At 32.7% G+C, this 25,069-nt stretch overlaps 1 protein-coding gene and 1 long non-coding RNA gene across 7 annotated transcripts; one reads left to right on the forward strand and one right to left on the reverse strand.

Moving 5' to 3' along the window:
* The first annotated feature begins 55 nt into the window (after positions 1–55).
* On the forward strand, positions 56–1,213 carry LOC138179662 (uncharacterized). Its single transcript, XR_011173096.1, has 3 exons — positions 56–180; positions 251–532; positions 806–1,213. It is a non-coding gene; the product is annotated as an uncharacterized LOC138179662 (long non-coding RNA).
* A 1,962-nt stretch (positions 1,214–3,175) lies between these two features.
* LOC138179653 (bromodomain-containing protein 2) lies at positions 3,176–23,848 on the reverse strand. 6 transcript variants are annotated; one of them, XM_069112662.1, is made up of 24 exons: positions 23,417–23,848; positions 21,471–21,758; positions 21,060–21,108; positions 20,400–20,441; positions 19,086–19,334; positions 18,727–18,921; positions 18,031–18,636; positions 17,530–17,607; positions 16,722–16,817; positions 16,535–16,636; positions 16,299–16,444; positions 16,067–16,217; positions 15,426–15,993; positions 15,162–15,320; positions 14,649–14,768; positions 14,383–14,532; positions 8,716–8,804; positions 8,241–8,358; positions 7,576–7,926; positions 6,676–7,233; positions 6,113–6,237; positions 5,876–6,025; positions 5,405–5,710; positions 3,176–4,885 (listed from the first exon to the last, which is right to left on the reverse strand). In XM_069112662.1, exons 2-24 carry the CDS (start codon positions 21,479–21,481, stop codon positions 4,820–4,822), a joined length of 4,485 nt encoding a protein of 1,494 aa, XP_068968763.1. In that variant the 5' UTR covers positions 21,482–21,758; positions 23,417–23,848; the 3' UTR covers positions 3,176–4,819. The 6 variants fall into 6 exon arrangements, with proteins under 6 accessions (XP_068968763.1, XP_068968762.1, XP_068968764.1 ...); XM_069112661.1 differs by having other exon boundaries at positions 6,113–6,255; XM_069112663.1 differs by lacking the exon at positions 21,471–21,758 and having other exon boundaries at positions 6,113–6,255.
* Between the last annotated feature and the right edge of the window lie 1,221 nt (positions 23,849–25,069).

The following is a 25,069-nucleotide window of genomic DNA, read 5'->3' on the forward strand; positions in this document are numbered from 1 at the left end:
ATTTCAAATTGCAATATACGGTTTAACAGTGTCTTAACTTATATATATATATTATATGCGACAGATCAATATAAAGTTGCAATTTTGCTTTTATTTGCCTTTTGAAATTAACGCGAATGACACAGATATAAGAGAAAGTTATAAGGTTCTTTTTGAATAAAAATGGTTGAGTAGAAGCAAGTATGTAAACAAACTTGACCTAATAAGTGATCCCTCTTACTTAACAACATCAAGCATTTCTTTATTTTAGCTATTTATTCTTCATTTCATCATTATTATTTATGTACAACCAGCTTAATGTCTCTCTATCGGTAATAAGTCTACTAAAACTTGTGTGCTATTGGAGATGATGTGCGCCCGTGGGAACTTATATAAAAAATTATTTTTTGATATTTTTGATACAGCGGAGTGATTTTGGTGTTACTTACGAATTATTACGTCTTTACCTAGTAACTTATACTGAGATCTCTAGTAGGTTAATACAATCTATCGGCCTCCCTTAAATATTACAAACCTTATCACATATATAGAGGTGTGTATATTAGTACTTATTACTTTTTATACATAGATTCTATTTAAATTGCTGCCAATGATTTCTCCTCATATGTACAGTTATAAACTATGTATTATACAATCATAATGCCTAGCACACACGTTCCTCCTTGCTCTCTTCCATTCTCACTTTCATTCCTATGCCCATCTTTTCTCTTACGCTGTCTCTCTTTCTCGCTTTTTCTTTGCTAAACTCACGCTCTTAATTCTTTAATTCTTTCTTCTTAATATCTTTCTTTTTTTTTTGTTTTAGAATTCGTGTCACTATTGAGCTCGTTACTTTAACGCGACGCAATTTCATAATCAGAGGAATTCTTCCAAACATTCGAAGACACTTGCAATTGGTCAGTCTAATGGTACAATATAGACAATAATCGAGCAAAAACAATTAAAATCATAGCTTTCATTGCTCCATCGTTTAGCGAAGAATTCATCATTTCTGAGGTTTTGCATTATCAACTACACCCAGGACACGAAAGATTAAACAAATAGAAAAATAACATATACAAAATATCGTTAAAAACGTTGGTTGGAAGATAAACATATACTAACTGTACACGAAAATATTTAAACTATTGCAAACGACTTTCTCTTCCATGAAATATCATATCTGGTTATATGATATTTCTGGACAGAAAAAATCGATTATGTTTAACACGACATGACATCTCAATGTTTTCTTTTTTCATATCTGCTAACATTTTGTGTCATATATTACATCGCATTATAGCGTACCACGATCATACTCGAATATCAAATATATTGAATTTACAATTATATTTGCCAATACACGCCAATACACGCATTCGCGAAAAATCTTGCTCGAATACCGATAATGATAAACGTTAATGAACGAAAACGGCATATTTATTACGCTTACGCTTAAACTTCATTCGATTTATATCTAGGACAATTCCATTATCTCCTGGAAACATCATTTTATACCGAAAGAACACTCTAATTTACAAGAACAGAAAACACGATCGATCATTTCTCGCTTTCGCTTATTTCGCAATTACGCACATCCTCGCGAGGAATTGCCCTATCGCGTTAAGTGCATACAACAACAATTAACATATGGATGACTAAATCATTATACATGCTAAGACGCGAACGTCAGTATCGCTGTAAATAGATTGCTAGAGGTCGAGAGCCAAGATTTCATCGTAAATCTTGAATTTTGATTGACAAACATCCGGAAACAATTCCGGCATGTAAAATAAAATAAAGATGTAAGATAGTCTACTTAGTATTGCTAGAATTAGTATTGACGATCAACGAACGTGTGATCGTACTGATATGAAAGCGCACACAACACATGAGAATAAAGAACCATTCCATAGATGGATACTTATTATATCGCAATAGACATGTTTCTCGTCCATCTCCGATGCACTTAGCAACGAAAACAGGATTACAAATATCGGTGCGAATATGATCAGAAATTTTTCCTCTCCACTTTATTGCGTCAATCATGTTTCGAACCGTTTCCCTGCGATCCTGTTTCCTCGCGCGATATTTCAATCGACCAGAAACAACCACATCGCGCAGTAAATTTTATCGTTATATCCGACGAATACTTCGAACGATTACTTACGACATTATGGTTCAATCGTTACGTTTTTCCAGTCGGTGCATCGATGCACTTGCACTTAGAATTTACGTTTCTCTCGGCTGGTCGTAATTTATACGTAACTAAACAAATCATACACACGCACACATACAATCAACGTTACTTTACAAATGTGAATACTAATGATCGTGTATCTTTCGTGATCTTTAGCATTGATACGCCTCCTACACTTTCCTGTTCGTCATCTGGACACGTTCTTCCACGTGAAGTCCAGTTGCGATCGTTTAGAAAAAAACCCGAAAGAAACCCGAAACACTATACAAAATAAATTTAATGCGACAGAATCAGGTCTAAAGGCGTGTGTAATAATAAATTATTTGTATACGCTTTAATATCGCTAGCTGCGGTCATCTTTCGGCGAGGTACATAGCAATTTAAACGCTAGTCAACTCTTTTTGTCTCGTCGGTCGTGCCTTTCGAGAAATTTTTCTTTCAAAATTTGTCTTTAAAATGGCACGGCCGATTTTTAAAATGACACTTCCTTTTTAACGACAACGCTAAACTTCATCAGGTTTTTCGAAAGCTGAATTCTTGTACCATACCATGATAAATCGTGTTAAAAGAAACGCAGAATAAATAAAATTAAACGCTACGTATTGGTGATCTACCATCAATATCGTGTACGCCTTGATATAAAGCGAAAACAACGATTACTTGAGAGCAAAACGAGCTCATTCTGATGATGTTGTAACCATCGTGTATCAAAGTATGTACTAAATTGCGTATACGTCCTTCTCTGAATATCATAAAAGATCTTCGCATTATTTGCAGTTGCAAAATATTTGTTCTAGTATCACGTAAAAAGCAACATGTATTTGTGAACAATAAACTCTTCCGAATTAAGATAAAAATAAAATCGAACATGTTTTACCACAAACAGCTTATGCGAACGTAGCGTTTCTTTAACTCCAAATAAAAACTCATTTGTCACGCTACAATAAAGAGAAAGACATTGCAGGTTTGAAAAGGCTCTTAAAAAAATAAAATTCCTTTTAATGAAATAATTTAATGATAATATTAATAATATTATTAATAATAATAATTAATATTAATGATAATAATAATAATAATAATAATAATAATAATGATATAACTTACATAATAACTATTGTTATTACGTAATGTCTATCCACTACTATCGCCATTATTATCGTAACTTCTACAAATTCAAATACTTCTTTAAAAATGAATCCGTTTGTAATAGTAGTAGAATAATAGCAGCACGCAATAAATTCGAATTTCAATCAGTAATCGGTTTTTCAAATTAGATATCGTTTTTTGTACTTCTTTTGCCGATTGAATGTTTCTACTCAGGATACGCATTATTACTGACAGATCACATACAACATACAAAAGGCCGAGTTCTTCTTTGTAAAATTTTAATCATGACCCCTTGAAAAAAATACCCTTTGCATCTTAATAATTTACTTCTTACCCTCTTTCTAATAAATTCTTTCACACAAACAGTTCATTTTTGTCAAAAAAAAAAAAAAAAGAAAAAACCCGTAATTATTTTCTAGATAATGTTTCATTTACGAGTCGGTACCGTGTTACACTTTCTGTTTCTGTGATCCTAGAGTATACCAAGGATTAGGTACATATGTGGAATCTGATCTAAAGGTTGGTAGGATTGATACTACATCATTCTATAATCACCTTACCATTATTCGTAATAATTGACGACTTTTTTCTAAGGTGAGTTTACAAATATTTCTTTCCTCGTCTCTCTTTTTTCTTGTTTCTTCAAATCAATCGATTGGCCCTCTCTGATTTCCAAGTCAATTGAAATCGATATAGATTGGGCTATCGTAACGATTAATACGATTAAATTCATCAATGTGTATCTCCGCATATTAGGTATATTTTTTTCTATAGTATTGACTTAACAAGCCTATCTATTTCGTGATTACAAATAGTATATATTCATAATCCAGAAAGAAATATGCAATGAAATTATTAGTAATTGCTAATAATTATATGTATTATTGGCAGAAACACTGTCTATATAATCCTACCAACGATTAATGACTGAATGTGGAAAAATATAAAACTTAACTAAATATACACACAACTTTTACTCTTCCCCCATGCTCTCATACTCATCCATTCGTTGATCGCACGTAATATATACTCTCTCTTTCTCTCTCTCTCTCTCTCATACGCTTTCTTTCATTCACTTATCTTCTGTATAATATTTTTTTGTTTTGTTTCCAAATTTACATAAAGTACAAACTTATGAAACCCGGAAAAATGTAACACAATAGTCAGTGTAGCATTTTCAAAGTATTGTGTAAGTATTTATCTAATTACATTAGGTCACACTTAGGTGTCCGTCGATTACACACAAGTTTTCCATCATTTGATAAACTGTCTCTTCTGATTCACTCGAACGATGAAATCAGGGTTTTCCGTTGGAATGTCCCAACTCGCACCACCATTGTATTTTTTTACTGTTACACCGATCTTTTATTCAGTTTATTGTTATTTCACTATTATTTCTTTATTTTTTATTATTATTATTATTTGTTATTGACTGACGTATATATTAATACGTTTCTTCTGTATCGTCCAGCGCCACACATTCATCCAAGTCCTGCCCGGTTTTAATGGATTTACAATGAGCAGCAAATAACATTATAACGATTCTTCAAACGCAGCCATCAAATCACTTTGCATGTTCATATCAATCTGTCCAGCCATCTGAAATAATAAATATACCCATTCTTAGGAAACTCGTCTGCAACAATTGTAGACGAAAGAAAATCGACTAGCGACTAATTCTTGCTATAAAACCATTCAACACTTCTGTTATCTTTCACACGTTCACGCCAGCGCTGCTGCTATTTGTGTTTCTCGCTGTGGGGCGGCGCTCGTATGGATTATTATTTGAGGGCCGCATATTATTATTAATTAAATTTTAATTTCTATTATTTAAATTTTCAACTATACGGCAATTTTCTCTAGTTACGAAACGAAGAACTACAATTTACGAAGAAGAACATTCAAGTATGAGCCACCGGTGATGCACGCCGCCTGATGGGAGACTCGAGCGTGAGCCACCGGTCGTACTCGCTGGCGTGAACATGTTAAATACTTTCTACCTTGATTTTAATGATATTGTTTCTGTCTACTGGCGCTGTATGTTTGAATCTTGTTATACATTTATAATAGGTAAAACTTTAAAGGTGATAAAAGATAAAAAGTTAAAATGAAACTTACCGCCTCGCGCCGTCGTCGTTCTTGTTCGCGTAATCTTTGACGTTCTCTTTCAGCTGCAGCCTTGTCTTGACTGGATGAATGACTTGGACTACTACTATCAGTATCGACAATAGCTTTGACCTCTTCTGCCCTTGATGTAGCAGTCATGACGTTTCCTTGTTGATCACCAACGGTTTTCCTGACCTTGTCTAATGCATCTTCTTCTTCTCGTTCTCTTCTTCTTTCGCTCTCTTGCCGTAAGCGCTCTCGTTCTGCTTGTTCTTTCTGTTGTCTACGCATTTCTTGTTGTTCCAACAGAGCTCTTTGCTATAAAACAAAATTAGTATTCATTGCAACATATATCGCACATGTATGTATCTTATCTAGATAAAACGGAAGAAATAAGAAAATATTGTATTAAGTAACCACATATACATTATGTTCAAATAAAATTATTGTATTATTCACAAAATAAATATCATTCATACTAACCCTATCTTGTTTTTCCTTCGCTTGCTTTTTGAATGCTTGGAATGAGTCCTGTGCAGCGCTTTTCATACTACTTCCTGCCGCAGATTGGGGACTCGATGCTTGTGCTAAAGATGACCACGATGAAGCATTTTTTACATTTTGTTCTACAGTCTGCATAAGATTAACAGAGAAAGAAGATTAGATACGAATAATATAGGAAAGAAAGAAAAATACGTAATTGAACGATTGTTACTCTACCTTGTTTTTAAAAGCTGAAGCAAAATTCGACACAGGATTTTTCGAATCAGGCGGTGTCATCTTTTTCTCAGGCATGAGCTGCGAACTCGAATGATTTCCCATTGGTGGCATTCCTGTACTCATTTCTGCAAAAAGAGCTCCGGCTAGAGCAATAGCATTATATATTCGATTAGTAAGCAATTAATATAGCAGTCTAGAATGTGAACAGTATACATTAAAGAAAGGTAGCGAGGATTAAACAAATTTTCAACAAATCTGATGCATTTGCTTTACAACACCAGAAAATACTAGGTTCGCCATGCAAGAAGAAAAATGAAAAAGCATTATTTAAAATATAAGAAAGTAGAAATATTTTGTATTACTAAATACATACAAGCACGCACGCGCATACAATTTTAGTATCAAATAGGAAATGTGAGAAACAATTAGAAAATAAAAGCGATCGAATGATATGTATAAGTATAATGAATTAAATTTAAACATAAAGATTGAAACTTGCTGAGGTGTAACATAGATATGCTTTGTAATGCATGCTTTGAACCTAAATTAATTATGATACATACCATCCATAGATTTTTGTGGCATTTGTGACTGAGGAACTGATATCGATTTTTCTTCTTTCTTGATTGGTATTTGAGATATTTGCATTGGCATAGAAACGATGGGCATAGGATCAAAAATTGAGCCCATTCCACCCATATTCATCCCCATATTAAGACCAGCTATACCATTATTATTCAACATATTGGGAGGAGAATTCTCACGCTTAATATTGGAAAATCCATTGGAATGCTGTTGCGACATTGTAGCGTTATGAGAATTTTGTATATTGGTCAATGGTGATGTTGTATTTATCATACTCTCTAGTTGATTGTGCATTGACATATGCGTGGCCAATCCTTGTGACAAATTCATATTAAGATTTGCCATGGTAATATTTCCCAAATTTAAGTTAGATGCCATACTTGCAGGCATCATATTCACTGGTGTTTTTACATCAGGCAGTAAATTTAAATTTGTATTATTATTTGTTGTATGCGGCGTTTGAATCATTGGTATGTGCGACTTTTTTTTTAATGACATCGTTTGTTCTAATGACGTTTGCGTAGTAGGCACAGGAGCTATATACAAAAAGAAAATTTTATAAGAACATATTGACGTAGGTTTTGTATTATAAAAATAAAATAAAACAAAATATAAATCTTATTAATTACGACAATGCCCGTTTAATTGCGACTGATCTCTGCAACTATCTGGATAGATGTCATATTTGTATGGCTTGTTCACCTCTAAATAAGTTTGGAATTAAAGTGAAAAGTATCGAGTGTAAGCAACGTACAGAAGATGCTTGCTTAATATACTAAGTAAATAGTTCTATAGTCAAATATTCAATCGATCAATCGGTTAAGCATCGCTGCAATTAAACGGGTATAGTGCTGCATGCAGTACAATAAAACATATACCTAGAGCATTGTATGGTTGCAAAAGGTCTGACTGTTGAGTTAAAGTTGCCCCGTCTGTAGGTACAGGTGTGTTTGCATTTGGGAAAGAACTGACGGATGTTGGTGGCTGTGGTGGCTGAGGCACAACCGGTGAAGCTACTATAGAATTCGTATTTGTAGGTGTAACACTCGGTGGTGGAGTTGGTGGATTAGATGTAGTTGCTGGTGGCGGTGTAGGTTTTTTTACAGGAGCAGTCGTAACCATAGCGGTGGATCGCGGTGGTTGCGCTGGCATGGATGCGTGACCTGCTACAGGCATTCCTTGACCAGTTGTAACAGTTGCTACTGCCACAGACTGTTGACTATTACCACCTAACAAATTATTATAAATGTGAAATTAATATAACATATAATTACAGACATAGAATACAAAATTTGATATGTCTTCATGAGAGAGTGCGACGTGCTTTTGATAGTACATATTTCTATACGCCACAATGCTATAAGTTGTGATAAAATATTTTGTTGAATGGTGTTTAGTAATGTATACATGTTAAAGTATAAAACCTCCTTGAAAATTATCTTGTCTGTAAATACAATCACTTGATCATCTATATGAGTATTTCCTGTTTTGAACATTAACATTAATTTAATTCACTTAAATAATTCAAATAGTTTGTACACACCTTGTTCCGAGGAGACGTTGCTAGATTGTGTTACAGCTGGTTTTGTTATTGGTCCCGTAGAATTTGTTGGAGGTTGACTGTTCATTAAAAGACCTCCGGTATGATTCAATGTAGGTGCCTAAAGAGTGTACTGTCATTTAATATATCATGCATAAAAGAAAAAATGTTTTACTATGTACTATGTACTTTACTATGTACTATGTATCCAGGAAAACTCGGATATAGAAGACAAATATAATATCATTTATAAAAAATACGTATATGCATGACTAAACGTATATGACTAAACTAAGTACACTATACGAAACATGAATGTAATTATCAAAGTAAGAAACATAATTAACGTGATTATAAATATACTTCGATTATAATATTTTGTTGTGACAATAAAGAAAAAAAAGAAGACATGGAACGAGTTAACAATTAATCGATGCAAACATTGTGATCTACTGGTTCCTACAAGATAAAATCTTACCGATGTAACTGTAGTCGTTGTCGAAGGTGGTCCTGCACTTGGTGTACTCTTCTTTGTTTTCTTTCTTGGAGGACGATTGGAAGAGTTTCCTGCAATTGAATGTAACGTGCATCTAATGGTGAATACGTGCAATCAACCGTTTTCTCGTTACAAGAGACAGATTGATGAAGACATAGTGAAATGCAGTGTGCAGAGGATACCAATCATGAATGCTTGTTCTCAGAATTTAAAAAAATTCTCTCAGAGAATGCCAGCTAAATGTTATATATATTAGAAACAAAATCAAAAGACTTTGAGCATATATTTTCTAATAGATTTTATTCATATGCTTATATTATAATTGTATCACTGTGTACAACAATGTTAATTTAAATATCTCAATTGTATGACTTTTTGTGTGGACACTTTCATCTTAATGATCTCTTTATATTAAAAAATTTTAATGCGCTGAACAATTCTTTTTCTCATTCTACATAAAGTTAGTTGTATTCAATTCATTTATGAATAATTGCGTGTGCATATATATACACACATATATATATATATATATATATATATATATGTATATATATATATATATACACACACACGTACATATAATACATACATACCACGCGCACGCATATGTGTTCACGCTCACGTGCAGCGAAATTGCCACATACACATATATATAACGTCATATATATGTATGCGAGGAGCACGCAGTTCCCACGAGAATAATAATAATAATAATAATAATAATAATAATAATAATAATAATAATAATAATAATAATATAATATAATAATATAATAATGATCGTTACAATATAATAATCATGACAGTGACGAAAATGATGATTACAAAGTGTTGACTACAAAAACCATCAAACTGCCTTCGTTTTTTTTTTCTTTTCCTCAGTACTCATACAGTGTATTGTAATTGTAATATAATATAATTAATGCAGTGTAATAAAATTAATGCAAATAAAAGTGACGTAAATAGTACAATCAACTTAAACATGAATGATACAGGAGTCTCATACTCGTACAAGCGGTTTCAAATGTAATTTCAAGTCGCAGTTAGCACAATATTGAGATCGGTGGCAAAATGCTCCTGCTCGATGTTTGTACGATATCAATCAGTTACAAGCAGCGATTCTAACACTATATTTAATCTGATTCATGCTCGTAAATAAATCATATTCATCTATGGAATGGTCGATAGTAAACTACAATTCACAGAATGTACAAATACAAGACAAAACAATTGCAAGAGGAAATAACGAAGAGCGAAGAAACATCGAGTAGAAGTTCCAGCATATCTTAATTTATATAATATAGTTAACTGGACCACCAAATGAGCCAACCCCGACTCTGTACGATTTTGAAGAATCAATATTTTTCATCTTTTTTACTTCATTCATCTACTATCTTTGTATATGCATTTAAAAAAGTTTCCTCTCTGTCGCCTCTTTTTCTCTTAACTTACAACTATTATTAATATTTTATGATATATTAGTTTTCACTATGTACAAAACGCGTATGCTTGTGTTATTGTTGATATTCAACACGTAATACGCACAAAACAGATGGAACGCACGTGTGATTGTTGAGAGCTAGAATAATTAGTGGTTTTAAATAAAAAGGATATCTCGAACCTCGATAAAATAGCAAGTTCGTTGAATCTGCTTTTGCGTATAACGATCTCGAAGGAAGAATGACGTTCCAGTCTAAAGATGCGAAAAAATGTTGACGCGTGCTTTTATATGGAATAAATGCTACAAAAAATTTCGGAAGGCAATATCAGTATTATTATAAAATGCCCTATATCTCGTGTTACAAGCTAATGGTGATTGTATTGTAGTAGATGCATAGTTTCTATCTAATTCAGCACACGCCATTAATTTGATCTCACATAGTCTAACTAATTAATTGGAATTTTTCTATTTACTTTCAGTATTTTGAGAAACATAAATAGTAGGACTATTTCGAACAACGTTTTGTATCTATTTTAGTGCTTATAATTTTTTTAGAAATCAACGAATAGTTTCCTGACCAATTATAGTTTCTTTTCACAAAATTAGTTATAATTAATTTCTTCCAACTTCATTCTTTTGCTGGAACAGTAAGTACGCTGCTGACTGTACGATTAATGATAACATTAAATTGTACTGAGTGCAAATTTGATCACTTTTCTTTTTTTTAATGTTCATGTTATGCAACATTTTGAAGCGTGAAGTGCTTTCTCGAATGCACCCTCAAATCTTATATCAATTACGTCCATAACTTCTCACGTATATACTTTACTATATATAAGAACTAAAGTTCTTTTTTTTTACATGATATTTCAACAAAAACGCTATCACGGAGCAAATATTTATACATAGAAATATAAAAACAAAATATCACTAAAATTAACTTCATTCGAACTCGTGTAAAAGGTTTTCTAAAAACGTTTTAATAGGACGGGTTAAAATTAATGTTATTTGAGACTTGTTTATAACACGAATACTATGAACCAGTTGCATGTATTATGTATATTCAAGAAATGTATTACTGAGACGAAACCAGATTTATTTTTGATAAGGATAAGTATCCTTTTATATAGCAAGGTATGTAAAACCACACCAATCTACATAATTAATAATTATTATCTGACATAGTGATATTGATTTATTAAAACGAAACTGTACTAAACTGTAGTTCAAGTAACTTTAAAAATGAAAAACTGACAATGGCTATCAATGAAGAATTAGTGGTAAATAGAACAATGAAACGACGATTAGCAAAGCTTAGCGGAGTGCAAACAATGTGTCTGGAGGCTAGGGTGTCTTGTTTGTATTGTAGACCACTTCTTCCACCTGCTCTCGTTCTTAATTCTTCTATAATTGTCGTCAGTTCCCTCTATTCATTAGAAACAATGTATCTACCTTTATCTGTCTGTGTTGTCAGTTTGTACACTCCCCTTGCCGTTCTCTGATATGTCAACATAAACCTTGTATGCTCAAAGTCATTAATCTCATAAAAAATAAATGAAAATTATTGATTGTATCACATATCACTTTCTCCGCACACTTTACATTTGTTTTGTAACTATCTTTTACTCGAATCCATGTAGTTAAAGGAAGAATTAAGATTTTAACTTAATTTCACCGTTTCATCTAAATAATATAGTGTACTATTATACCAAAGCGTATTTATGAGGTGATAAATCTTAGTAATTGACTTTTTAAAGGAAGCACCACTTCTTTGGCTTTATCAAAATCAAACTAATTGAGAAATGAAAATCATTATATGAGGTAACTTTAGGTAAGAGTTTCTTAGGAAATATGTGAGCTCTGAAATTGTTTGCGGAAACAATTAATACAAGGGTGTATCTAATCAAAATCAGTATTTGACGCGAAAGCTGTGGATTATAATAACCTTAGAATGTGGATTTGCAAATCCAGCCCCCAATACACATTGTCTGCATTTGTCTCCCGTGTGTATCATAATATTACTGCCTAATTTGTTTTTCTTAAATATTGACTATTAAGTCCAGTCTAAACTGTGGGAACAAATATAGTGTTCAGAAGCCTAAACACAGTTCTCACGTCACTCAGGTAATAAGTGCATATTTACACTTAATGTAATAATGACGCTCCTTAAATATCATTGTACTATCTTCTGAGAAATGATACGACATGAATGAATCAATGTGAGGAAACAAACTTAATGATTTAAAAAACACAGTGATACAAGTAATGCTCTGCTTATCAATTAATGTAAATAAATATTAAATTTGCAAGAGTTAATATATTGCATGATGTTGCTTGGGTTACGTAGGACAATATAATTGTCAGGAGAAGCTACAATGTATACTCCAAGGTACTAACATTTGACACTACAGTCCCTGTAGCTATAGTTTAGTATGTTCTTTACATATGTTTTATGCGACTTTCTTATGTTCGAACTGCACAACCTTACTATTCCAAATGTCCGATCAGTTTCAAAACACATGTGTTCTTACACACTTTAACATCAGACTGCAGTGAAAAATTCAGTGACCTTGAATAGTGAACTATACTTGACTTTCGAGCAACAGAATGTATTGTCAACACCGACAGGGCAAGAGAAAATATAAGTAATCATCTTTAATCAATAATATAATTTGTGAAACAAGCTGGCATGGCATATGGTATCCTCTAAACACAGTCTGCACTCCACTAGCTCACCTTTTTTCTTACCATTGCATATTGTCTAGTAAATTAAATAAAAATTCTTTGATTGTGTCAAGTTTCAGATTTGATGTTCAAAAACACTTTCAAAGATACGTTTATTTAAAAAATTATACGCAAATGTAAATAAATCTATGGTTATGTATTTATCCAATATCAATTTCATAATGACAATAAGTATATTTTCGCGATGAAACTTGACACCATACTCGTACTTGCATTAATATAACGCAGCACTTAAGCTATACGAATAACGCCGTCCTAATAAATACAATTAATAAGCAAGATTTAGCAGCTTAAGAAGATATTTGCGATGCGTTTGTGCAGTCGAACCCTCATTTAAAAAATCTTTTTATATTTACTTTCCAACATCACCATTGCATATATTGCATCAATAATGTTGCACTAATATATTCGATTGTTTGGTTGCCAATACAAAATTAGTTAGGCACAGAGTTCAAGTTATCTTTTCTAAATATTAAGTCATCGCCAAATCATGGGGTATTAAATGCTATTATCATTTTCTTGTATAAGAAGATACAAATCTGGTATAATAACATAGTATCTTTTAATTAATAATCTATTCATAAAAATACAATATATAAATTATAAATGTATTATGTCGCATGCAAATTCTTTTTAGGAGATTAGGTAATTATATAATATTTATTGGAGATTAATGATATTAGAAAAAATAGTAAATAAATAAAATAAAAGCAATTTTACAATAACTGAGACACAAGATAAATCATGCATAAACAGTAACATTCTCTTTATGCGATAGAAATAACATCAAAGTAAAACAAAGTAATGATTTTATATATATATATATATATAAAAATATATATATATATATATATATATATATATATATATATAAAATCTTCATACATATATCTGTACCTTTTATTAATATATAGCAAGTACCCACATGAAATGGCGAATAACCTTATTTGAAATAACTAGGAGAGATTCACGTCTATGATTTTCATATTTCATTTAAAGTAATAAGCTTCTTTATATAGTTAGTTTAAACAAATATACTTGACAAATCAAAGAATATACAAGTATATAGGGATATTATAAATAGAAAGTATAAATAGAAATGTACAGATTATAACTAATTTGTCGTGATATGACAAAAAAGTGAAATATTAAAGAAAATGAAAATATTGAACATTAAGTGCTTGCTAGAGGTTTATAAGCATATTGTCTTTATAATATTTATGAGCATAAACGTGAATAGAAACCTGTGCTCTACGGGATAAGTTACTAGATAATAAATGTTATGAAAATTTTTGACTAAAAATATTCATTTTTTAAATAAACAGTCGCAAATAACTCCATAATTTTAAATCTCACAGAAAAATTAGTTCATATTTTCATGAAAACTACTTGTTTTTAAGTAGTTTATTGTTCCCAAGTAAGGGTCTAATAATAGCAACAGTTACATGAGGTTTATATCTAACCTGCTTCACTGTCGCTCGAATCACTGGAGCTCGAAGAAAGAGAACTACTGCTGGAATCACTATCACTGCTACTACTGCTCGATGCTGACAATCGCGAAGGCCCACTAGCTCCTCCAGTTCCAACTACATCGACCGATTTACTACTGTCCTCTGTTAAACAAATTTGAGAATAAATTTAGATATTTGTAATCACTTTATGCTATAATATTCTATCTTCATCTATAAAAAATAGAAATACAGGCTTATATTATAGTCAAAGTACCAACCTTTTTTAGCTGTTTTCTTAACATTGCCTAATTGCCCTGTAACATCTTGTAATCTTTTCTCAAGCTCCTGTTTTTTCTCTGCCATTTGTTCATCCTTAGATTTACCACTGACTTTTTTATCTATGAAGAATACGAAAATGTCGAATACATTAAAAATGTATATAGATAAGCATGTATTATTTATTAAACGAAGCTTCGCTTTAAAAACTATATCAAAATAATGAGTATATTCAAATAAATTATAATAATTATTTAACAATCCTGAAATAGTAAATTATAAGAGATATTATATCTCTATCAACAGTAAATACTACTAATGCAGTATTATCAAGAATTAAACCTAGTAACATTTATTTCATTATATCTTTGAACTATATTACTTATTCAAATATATTTTTATATTTTAATAACTATAAAAAATACCCTAGTTGTTTTAAAATAATAAAAAAGAATAGAAATCCAGATAACGAATCTAAATTATAAAACTGTTGCAGAACCTAAAATAAATCTTACGTGGCTTTTTTCTAAGACACGAAGCGACATAGCTTTCTAATTCCCTCAGTGTGGATGGTTTCAATGTTTCAAAATCAATCTCAATTTCATCTGGATTGGAATCCCTTAATGAAGGCTCCCGAGATTGTATTATATGCACAACACGTCCTAATTTATCTCCTGTAATAAAAAAAATTAACAATGTATTCTGAGAAAAAATTTCTTACATTTAAAACGAACTTTCATATTTATATTATTAACTATCCATTAACTATTATTACTTACCAGGTAATTTATTAATATCCAAACTAAGTTGCCTTTTCTCATCATAAGACATTGGCTTAGCATTATCTTCATCTTCTGAGTCAAATGTAATGGGTGGCGGTTGACTACTAGCGTTTTTCTTCTTAGTTCCAGCTGATCTGCTATTTGCTTTTGGCCTCTTATTTGCAGTATTTGCTGTTGCAGCTTTCCCGGGCCCTCTTCCTTTTCCCTTTGGCTTAGCATTTGCCGCCGTTGGCAGATGATGACTCATGCTTCCTGTTGCATGAGTTTTATTAGGTCCTACCGCTATTGCAGGATGATGAAGATCACCACCCATACCACCAGGCATTTTTAAATCACCCGCTCCCATTGCAACACTGGCTATACTAGCACCAACACTATCAGAGACACTTGGGATTCCACCACTTGGTTTCATTAGTTCTTTCATGGCACCAGTATGACTGGCAACTAGGCTACTACTTTTATTGCTCATTGGCCTTGACTTTGTCTTATCTGGTTTCTTTTTTTTACTTTTCTTCTTACCACTTTCTTCCACTAATTTCCTCATTTGTTCTTGCATAGCTTTCAGCTGTAAACCAAATTCATTTTTTTGTACTACATATATAAAAAAAATTATATCAATATAAAAGATTAAAAAATACCTCTTGCTGTAAAGCAACTAATTTTTGAGTACGTTCTTCATCTGAATCATCACTCTCAGAAGAACTTTCAGATCCGGAACTGCTAGCACTACTACTGCTACCCTTCATGCCAACCATACTTCCCATTGGTTCATCCGGAATTTTCGCATACCTAATTCATTAAACGTCTCATTTCATTAAGTAAGATAGGAAAAATAAATAAATTTTAGCATAGATATTTGTAAAAACGAACCTCATTTCAAAAACATCTTGAAGTTTCCTAGCCATTGCAACAACGTCATGGTCAGGAGGATTGTATTTATAACAATTAGTGAATATGAGTCTCACATCACTAGCGAACTCTTGCGCTGTTTTATATTCACGATTATCCATTTTTGTCTGTAAAAGAACGATTGTGTCAGTTAAAAACACAGATTTTTAAAAGAATACAATACAAAATCTAATCTAAATAGTTTAAAAAACATTAACCTTTACAGTACCAAGATCCATTGGTTTCTTGATAATATCATGATAATCGTGGAGGCCCAGGAGTTCTGCATCAACTGGTTTGTAAAATGGCCATGCATATCCCTGTACACAATTAGAGTGTAAATTATAGATTGAAGGATAGACTTAATGTTCTTTCTATTCATATATAAGATTCATAATACATTACCGAATGTTTCTTTGAGAATAATTCTTTCAAAATCTCGTTACAGGATTTCAAAGCTTCTGAAAGCTTTTCTTTCGACTTCCCAGTAGTATGCTGAGGCTGCAAAATAATATTTAACATAATAAATACAATTATGAAAAAATTAAGAAATTACATTATCAAACACCATAAATTGTAAAAAAAAAAGAAAAAAAACAGAAGAAAAGAAAAGAAAAAAGATATCAACTCATGAAAGCATTTTTAATTTACACTGTAACCTAAATTGAGAAATGAACAAAATACATGTCGGAGATGAAAGGACATCGGGATTTCCCTTTTGGAATGTTGGGAAAAACCCCAATAACCTAGTCCAGACTTTTACTATAGCTACACTTAAGTAATAAAAATAAGAAATAGTTTTAATGTTCTAATCCGATTTTATGACGATGGGCTTGGGCTCGAAGAAAACATAGCGGGTCACTGAACGTACCCACGGTTCACGTTTAGCCCATCGTCATAAAATCGGATTAGAACACTAAAACTATTTCTTATTTTTATTACTTAAGTGTAGCTATAGTAAAAGTCTGGACTAGGTTATTGGGGGTTTTCCCATTCCCAACATTCCAAAAGGAAAGTCCCGATGTCCTTTCATCTCCGACATATATAAACGGAAAGTTTATATATAAAAAAATATTAAATATTAAAATAAGACAAAAAATTTGTATGCTATTTCTATTCTTTTTTTATAATATATATATACATGTATCTAAAATGAAATGACAAGACAACACAAATGAAAGGAAGGGCCATGAAGGAGTAGTAATAAGTGTACCTGTTGGGCCATTGCCCCGATCAGAGGCATGTTGGCCTGGTGGAATGGCACTAAGCCGTCTTCCGCTTGCCTCGTTGGCTGAAACAGCCATGTTACGAACTCTTTGTTAATGTATTAATGGATGATATGATTACAGCATGCAAGGAATAAAAATAGTTGAATATATATGATATTTTAGCTTATTCAGATGATTATTAAAAATTTACGTATCCATATTACGAAGTTATATTACTGAAATGATAAACTTTTTTTTGCTAGAAGTTTACTGTTGTATGCAAAGCGAGACAAAGAAGTTTAAATTTTGTTTTTTTTATAGATAAGCTTTATACCGCCAACATTCTTTTGATCAAATAATTTTTCTAGGTACGTGTGATTAAATGATGAATAGGTTGTACGTTCAAAATGAAGATAGTATGAAAACATACACATAAACGCTTCGACATTTTAGAAAATACTTAGTTGCATGAATACCTTATTAAATAAACAAGATATAACTTTTACCTTCTTTATTTGTCGGCCAGACTCTCGCCTTGTGGGTATTTTGGCATTTTTAGGATCCAGTTTATATAGAGGTTCAAAAGAATTCGCAGTAGGAGTCGTGGTATCAGCCTTTCTCTTCACTCCCTTTTTAAGTTTTGCTGGTTGAGATGGAGGCATTACCGTAGGTGCAGTGGGAACTTGAGGAGGAGGAGGCACAGCAGAAGCTGCTTGTGGATCCATTGCTGGTTGTGCATGGTAACCACTAGTTGGAGGGACCACTTGTTGAGGCAGAGAGTTATGTGTTGCCATGGGAGTAACTCCCATGGTTGATGGAGGAGCAATAGTAGTTGTATTAGTGCTCCCAGGTACAGATGCAGGTGCTTGGGTGCCAAGAGGAGGCATAGGAATTACACCTGTTGTCCCAGCTGACGTAGCTGAAGGCGTTAGGCTATTTGGTACACTGGAAGTAACTGCAGCTGCACCAGAGGAAGGTCGACCTCGACCTGTGCCTCCTGCAGCCCCTGCCACACCACCTACTGGTGCTCCAACTCTGCCAGCTTTCTTGCCCTTGGGTCCTTTTGGAACCGGAGGTTCGAGTTCCACCTCCTCTTTTGGCATTTGTGCAACCTAGTTTCGTTGATATTTATTTTAAATTATCATATATGTACAATATATATATATATATATATGCATAAAATGTTAAATAAGTGTAACTACCTTTGTGAGAAATAATTTTTCGAGAGCTTGTGCCATAACCACAACATCTTCTCCAGGTTTGTTGTAAACATAACAATTGGTGAACATTGTATTGAAGTCTTGGATGCATTCTTTCCCACTCCAATAATACGTATTCTCTAATCGTTTTTTGATTGTGCCCAAATCCATTGGCTGCTTTATAATTTTGTGGTAATCCTATTAAATTTACAAATATTAAACTAATTTGCAAGTAATTAATCAAATTCTATTGAATATTTACAATGTTAAATTAATGTTTAAGGTGTCTTCATATTTTTATAACATTCTTAATATTTAGGTAATGAAATAAACACTAGAAAATAAATATAAAATCCACATACTGGCAGATTGAGCTTTTTCGCATCTACAGGTTGCTGGAAAGGCCACGCAAATTGATGCTTCCATACTGGCTTGAGTACACCTTTCTGAAGAAATTGCAGTTGATTGGTAACACGTCCTGGGCGATTAGGTGGAGGCACAACAGGTGGTTGGACTACACCATTCACAGGTTCCACGGGTGGTTCATCACGTGGTGGTGGCTCCTTTGCCGGAGTTGCTGGTGTAGTCGTTGTCTTACCAGGTGCACTTGTCTGCATCATCCAGTATATACATATGTATTTTATGTCGATGTTACTTTATTTCATTAGTTAGCTCTATAACTACTGTTATTATGTAATATTAAATCCATGAATAAAAATAAAATTCTCCTGCAAAGCACAAATTAGACCACTACTTCTTTTTTATATAAAATCAACATTTAGTAATTAAAATTGCAAATAATATTGCTATATAGATCATGCTTTGGTATTCTATTACTTTTATTTTTATAAAACCTTTATCTTAATAGATAAGAATAGAGGTTGTTGTTTTTAATAAGATAGTCCCTCAAAATTCTAGTAGAAACTGCTTAACACACAACAAAGTTAAATAATTTGATCGATCTATTTAGTAGAATTTCATTATGGTATATAAATTTAGGAATAGTAATAAGATTCGTGCATCATAAAAGTAGATAAACCCATTCATGCAACGAGCGAATTAGGCTGCTAAATATTTAAATTCCATAACCACAGGCAAGCAATTTAGAATTTCTTTTAATAGAAGTCTAATTGAATATGTAATAAAAATATATGTATGTTACAAAAATATTTCCAACTGAAACATAATGGCAACTCTAAATCATTTCATACAATCATGCAATTAAAATATAATAAGGGGAAAAAAATAGATAAAACAAAAATAAAATGAAGTTGAATTAAATAAAATGAAACAAACATAAATTTTTTTCTATTAAAATACTCTACATATAGAGAGTATATACAAATTTGTCCAAATTGTATTTTGTACGAAATGACTTGCAAGCTTTAAAAATGTATATTATAAACATTTAATATCAAATAAAACTAAAATGTATCAGCAAAAAGTATCTTGCTTCATAAGTAATGCACAAGAAACACATAATTATTAATATGTATATAATAACCTTATATTCTTTTTTTATATTTTAGTCTATCTAATATTAGTTTACCTGTACATAATTTTATAAAAGTATAGAAGCAAGATCAAAAATTGCTCTTGGTACAAATTTGGAGCTGCCATTTTATATTTTAACCATACATATCCTAGTTGAAACAATAGTCAACAAGGAATCTCACCTTCGGTATATTACACAGCCTTTCTCGCTCCTCCACATCTAACTGTAATTCATACATACCATTCAATCAAACAGCACTTAATTTCATTACATAAAGAAAAAAATTATGCTCAACATAATACCATGAGTAAGGACATAGTACATAAGTACAGTTTAAACAAGTTTGATTTTTATTCCAAATAATGTAAATAGTTTAGAAATAGATAGCAGATATAAATTACAGCAATAGGAGGGAGGATATAGTTAACAGTTACAAATCTAAATATCTAATTTAAAAAGCATATTTAGTTTAAATTTCGATATAAATTGTGTCCCTATTTAGAAATTCTATACTAAGAATTAAAGAAATTTTATATAGATACTACTCACAAGACTATATAAGACATTTAAACAAAGAAATAAGAAAAGTAGTGTAATTTATATTTAATATAATAGAATATAATGAAAGAAAACTTGTTCTGCTTCTATAAGAAACAAAATCTTTAAAATAAAAAACAAATTGATGAATTTCTATATGCTGTTTAGCACATTTTGTCAACTACATTAGGGACACACAAAGGAAATATATGTACTGAATACAGCTTTTATATATAGCATTAGTAGATTAATAAGCAAGCTGCATTTTAAATTAATATTTCATGAAAGTTAATCTATAGCTTACCGAATTATTTTGCGAGATAGTATCCACCTGCTGCATCTTGGCTTCGCTTCTGCAACAAAAAAATACAGGTGCGTAAATAAATTACAAAAACGAACATTAAAGGAAAGGATTAAAACATTCAGTATCAAATTTTTCATCGGATTGTGGGCTTACAATATCTTGATCTTTAAAATTCACTTGTATATATAACCTATTTTACTTTATCATTGTAACATAAAGTCACAAAATACCACATTTTTCAATGCTTTTCATAGATCAGTAACCACGTTTATAGCCGTCTCTTGAAATTGCAGGATTCATTACACGAGAGATGTTAAACTCCAACTGATACAAACTTCACATTTCATGAAATAACTAGGTGTATTTTATAATATAAGGCTCATCTAGTCCACGGTAATGAGCTTCACCTACCTTTCCGACATATATGGTACATAAATGCTATGCAGCAGGTAACTGCCTTACGTTGATGCTTGACGCTATGAGGCTTCATCAACAATCGAGATGGCAAGGATATATTCTGAATCGAGCATGGTAGCTCACTAATTGCTTGCCAAGATGATTGCGCTGCAACCAGGGAGATTGGTGCCGTGGAGGCATAACACTACTCAAGCCTACCAAACGGTAGTACTTTGAATGTCAGCCCTGTACACTGATGTGAGACTCCGTACCTCCAGCCAAGACTTGCGACATTAGCAACATCTGGATAACATAACAACAGGACCCCGTATTGTAACAACCCCAAATTGTTTTATCGCTTTAGAGCAAGTTAAACATTGATATATTTTCAAGTTACATGTGTATATGTATGTATATATACACATCACTATAAATTATTCAACATATCATGCAAAACCGAATGTATAAGATACATGCTCGACATATATTTTTTCCATTTTACTAAACATAAACTAGCAATATTTATTATCTACCGTACCAAAATACGTTCAAATTGCTCTGTTAAACCTTTCCTGTCAATGAAGTTGTTTATGAAACTTTTATAACTGAAAACTATAATTTGTGAAACAGTAATACAGAATGCATGTATCAAATTAAATAACGCTTATTAACATCCAGATACTTATGAAAGATGTTCTTTGTGTGTATGTAAAAAAGAATTGTTTCTCTTTGCAATAATCATAAAAAACATAAATATAGCTAGACTATAATCTTTCCAGCCTTTCTTTATAACGCTATATTATCATTCTTTTATTATTATTCTTCTGATGTAAATAATATACGACACAATTAATCTTGATTTTAAAATATAATTAAATCGTACTGTAAATTTGTTCTTATATATCTCATTATAAATACATACATAGATAGACAATTGCAACCTTCCAATATTATACTTTATATAAGGAATCTAAAGCGTCAAGTTAAAGACAAAAGAACAATTTGGTGCAACAAAGTTACGAAAATTCAAAATCAAGAAGATGTACGTAAATAATATATACAAATGCTAAAAGTATAAGATAAAGAATGAATTGATCAGAAACAGCGTGTCCAAAGCATAATACTTTTGACACACAGTGATATCTGTAAATGTATACAAGAATCAACGTGCATACCCTATTGTTCGAAACCAGAATAAGCCAAAATGGAAAGTTTGATAAAAGTAGCACAAATAACTGGTACACTGGTATAGAAAGTGAGCTGACTATTAAAATAGAAAATTGATAATACATAGGAAAAAACGATGTTGTGAACGACCATAAGATTTCTCTGATGGGAAGCAAGAGCTTCTGCAATGGTGAAGAGGAGCATTGCCAGAACAATCCATGCCGCGAAGACGTTCTACTATTGGTATTCGTATCAAGGGCAGAGATAAGTGAAGAATTCGTGGGTCGAACAGGTGCTTGGTGGTTAGAAGTTGTTATAGTAAGAAAGGAGAAAGGTGAGATCCTCGATACGAGCGATACGAGCGAGACGAGCAAGAGACGACGGTAGAGAAATAAACGCGGTAGATGAGGGAGTAGAAAGAGGAGGAGGACAAGTAGGAGAAGATGACGAGGGGAAGGGTAGCAGACCCGCGCCCAGCCGATGCACCCAGCCGACGCACAACAAACACGAGCAAGCCGCCGTGTGAGAATCTAGCCGAGCGCTCGACTGGCACAGAAATCATAATGTTTCTCACAGCGGAGAATTGTGGCGCGCGCGGAATAACCGGGCCGCCTTTTCGCTCACTCACACTCGATTTGCCGTAGGTTTCAACATGGCGGTATGGCCGCTCGGGAAAGAAAGCTCTCAAGGGCCCGCCGCTACAGCCGCCACTTACGCACCACCACGACACACACCAAACGCTATACTTATCATCAACGGACCCAGAAACTTAAAAATCATTTGTAATCACTTACCTGATTAATGGAAGTCCACTTTTCACAGGAATTCTATCGAAAAACACTAGCACTCCGTCTTGGACACTGGGTCGCACTGCGCTTTCTCCCTGCTAACTAGTTTGGCTGGTCGGTGTTATGGCCGTCGCCGAGTGTGCCCCACCGTATCACTCACTCACTCTCACTCGTGCGAGCGCGAGCGCTCGGTTCGCATACGCGACGAACGCGGACGCGGCCCGACCAACTAGTTCCACACACTAACGAATAAGGACGTTAATCTCTAGTACTAATATCGTATCAGTGCCCCGTACCGAGCTCCACCGACATTTTCCTCAAGTCTCGTACAATCGGATGGCTTTCCGTGCCCATGACGATCTCGGATCTAGAAACTAACGATCGCAGCACCAACAATGGCTATGCATTCTTCCGCGACGTACTGAATGGTTCTGTTCCAATATTCCTCGAACACGACCTGTCCATCCATTCCCCTCGCTGCGCCATCATTCCGAATTTTACCGAACTAACTCGAACAAAAGCGCGCCAAATTCAACAGATCATTGCCTAATTAGATTCTATTTAACAAATCTTTAGTTTCTACAGCTAGGTATATCAATGACTAATTCAATTGTAATTACATATTTCAGTTTGATAATTTACCATTATTGGAAATCGCTTGTTTTACTGAAAATAAAGATCTATTTAAAAATAACCGAGTATACAAAATTTATTCGAAAACATATGTATCTTGTATTCTCCTGTGTTATTAGAGTATTTAATAGAAGGAAGAGAGACCAGGATTTACAAGGTATACCATAATCAAACGATTTTATTTTCAAATTAAGATTGAACTTTATTAATCAATCCAAAAATTAATGGTTAATTTCCATCGTTCCATGTCCAGTCATATACAATTGCACTTTTGCATGGTTGAAGTGATAATTTCATAAATATAAATGTTAACAGATAATGATAACGGAAAAGAAAATAAATTTTAATATTACCGTAATCGGTTAATTTTCTTATTTAAAACATAACGTTAAAATGTCTTAACCACCGCGCAAGTCGTGGTTCAATTCCGCGATTCTACAATTACTGCAATGCATTTTGGGATACGCGGAAAATCTATAACTATATTTCACTTTTATAACACTATCTTTTAAATAATTAAAATAATATCGGGAACAATATAATAATTAAAAATTTAGTTAGCACGTAGTACATTTTACAAACGATTCAAATGGTATCTTGTCTTGTAGACGTGTACGTCACATCACCATACAAAGTTCCGTTACACGTCTAAAATAGTGAAATACGACCTTTTCTTTGTCATGCCATTTCAAACGAAACACAAACTGAGCTTTTGAAAAACAAAATTTTTGAAGCATAGTTAATAACACACTTGGACAAATAATCTACTAAACATCTAAAATCCTATCAATGTCATAAAGTAAATAACTCATCGATAGTCTACAAACTCATGACATTGACTACGGTAGTCAATTGGACAATTATAGAGTATATCACATATCACTAATTGTATAGTTAAAGAAACACTAAATAAAAAAAGGTTTTGCGACAATTTGAATTGATATCCATAACAAGATGTTATTATGTACATTGACACAACAAGCGGTGGCACTAAATCACAAAATGGCGTCTCTTAGATGAATACTG

The sequence above is a fragment of the Bombus flavifrons genome, chromosome 5 (assembly GCF_040668555.2).
Source record: "Bombus flavifrons isolate JBK064 chromosome 5, iyBomFlav1_principal, whole genome shotgun sequence".
In the NCBI taxonomy this organism is placed as follows: Eukaryota; Metazoa; Arthropoda; class Insecta; order Hymenoptera; family Apidae; genus Bombus; species Bombus flavifrons.

Bases quoted from the DNA above. Each gene is read 5' to 3' on its own strand.
- LOC138179653 (XM_069112661.1), bottom strand. The intron at 15,994-16,066 runs GTATTTTTTAAT...TTTGGTTTACAG, and splicing joins TAGTTGCTTTACAGCAAGAG to CTGAAAGCTATGCAAGAACA. The intron at 4,886-5,404 runs GTAAGTTTCATT...TTATTATTTCAG, and splicing joins AACGACGACGGCGCGAGGCG to ATGGCTGGACAGATTGATAT.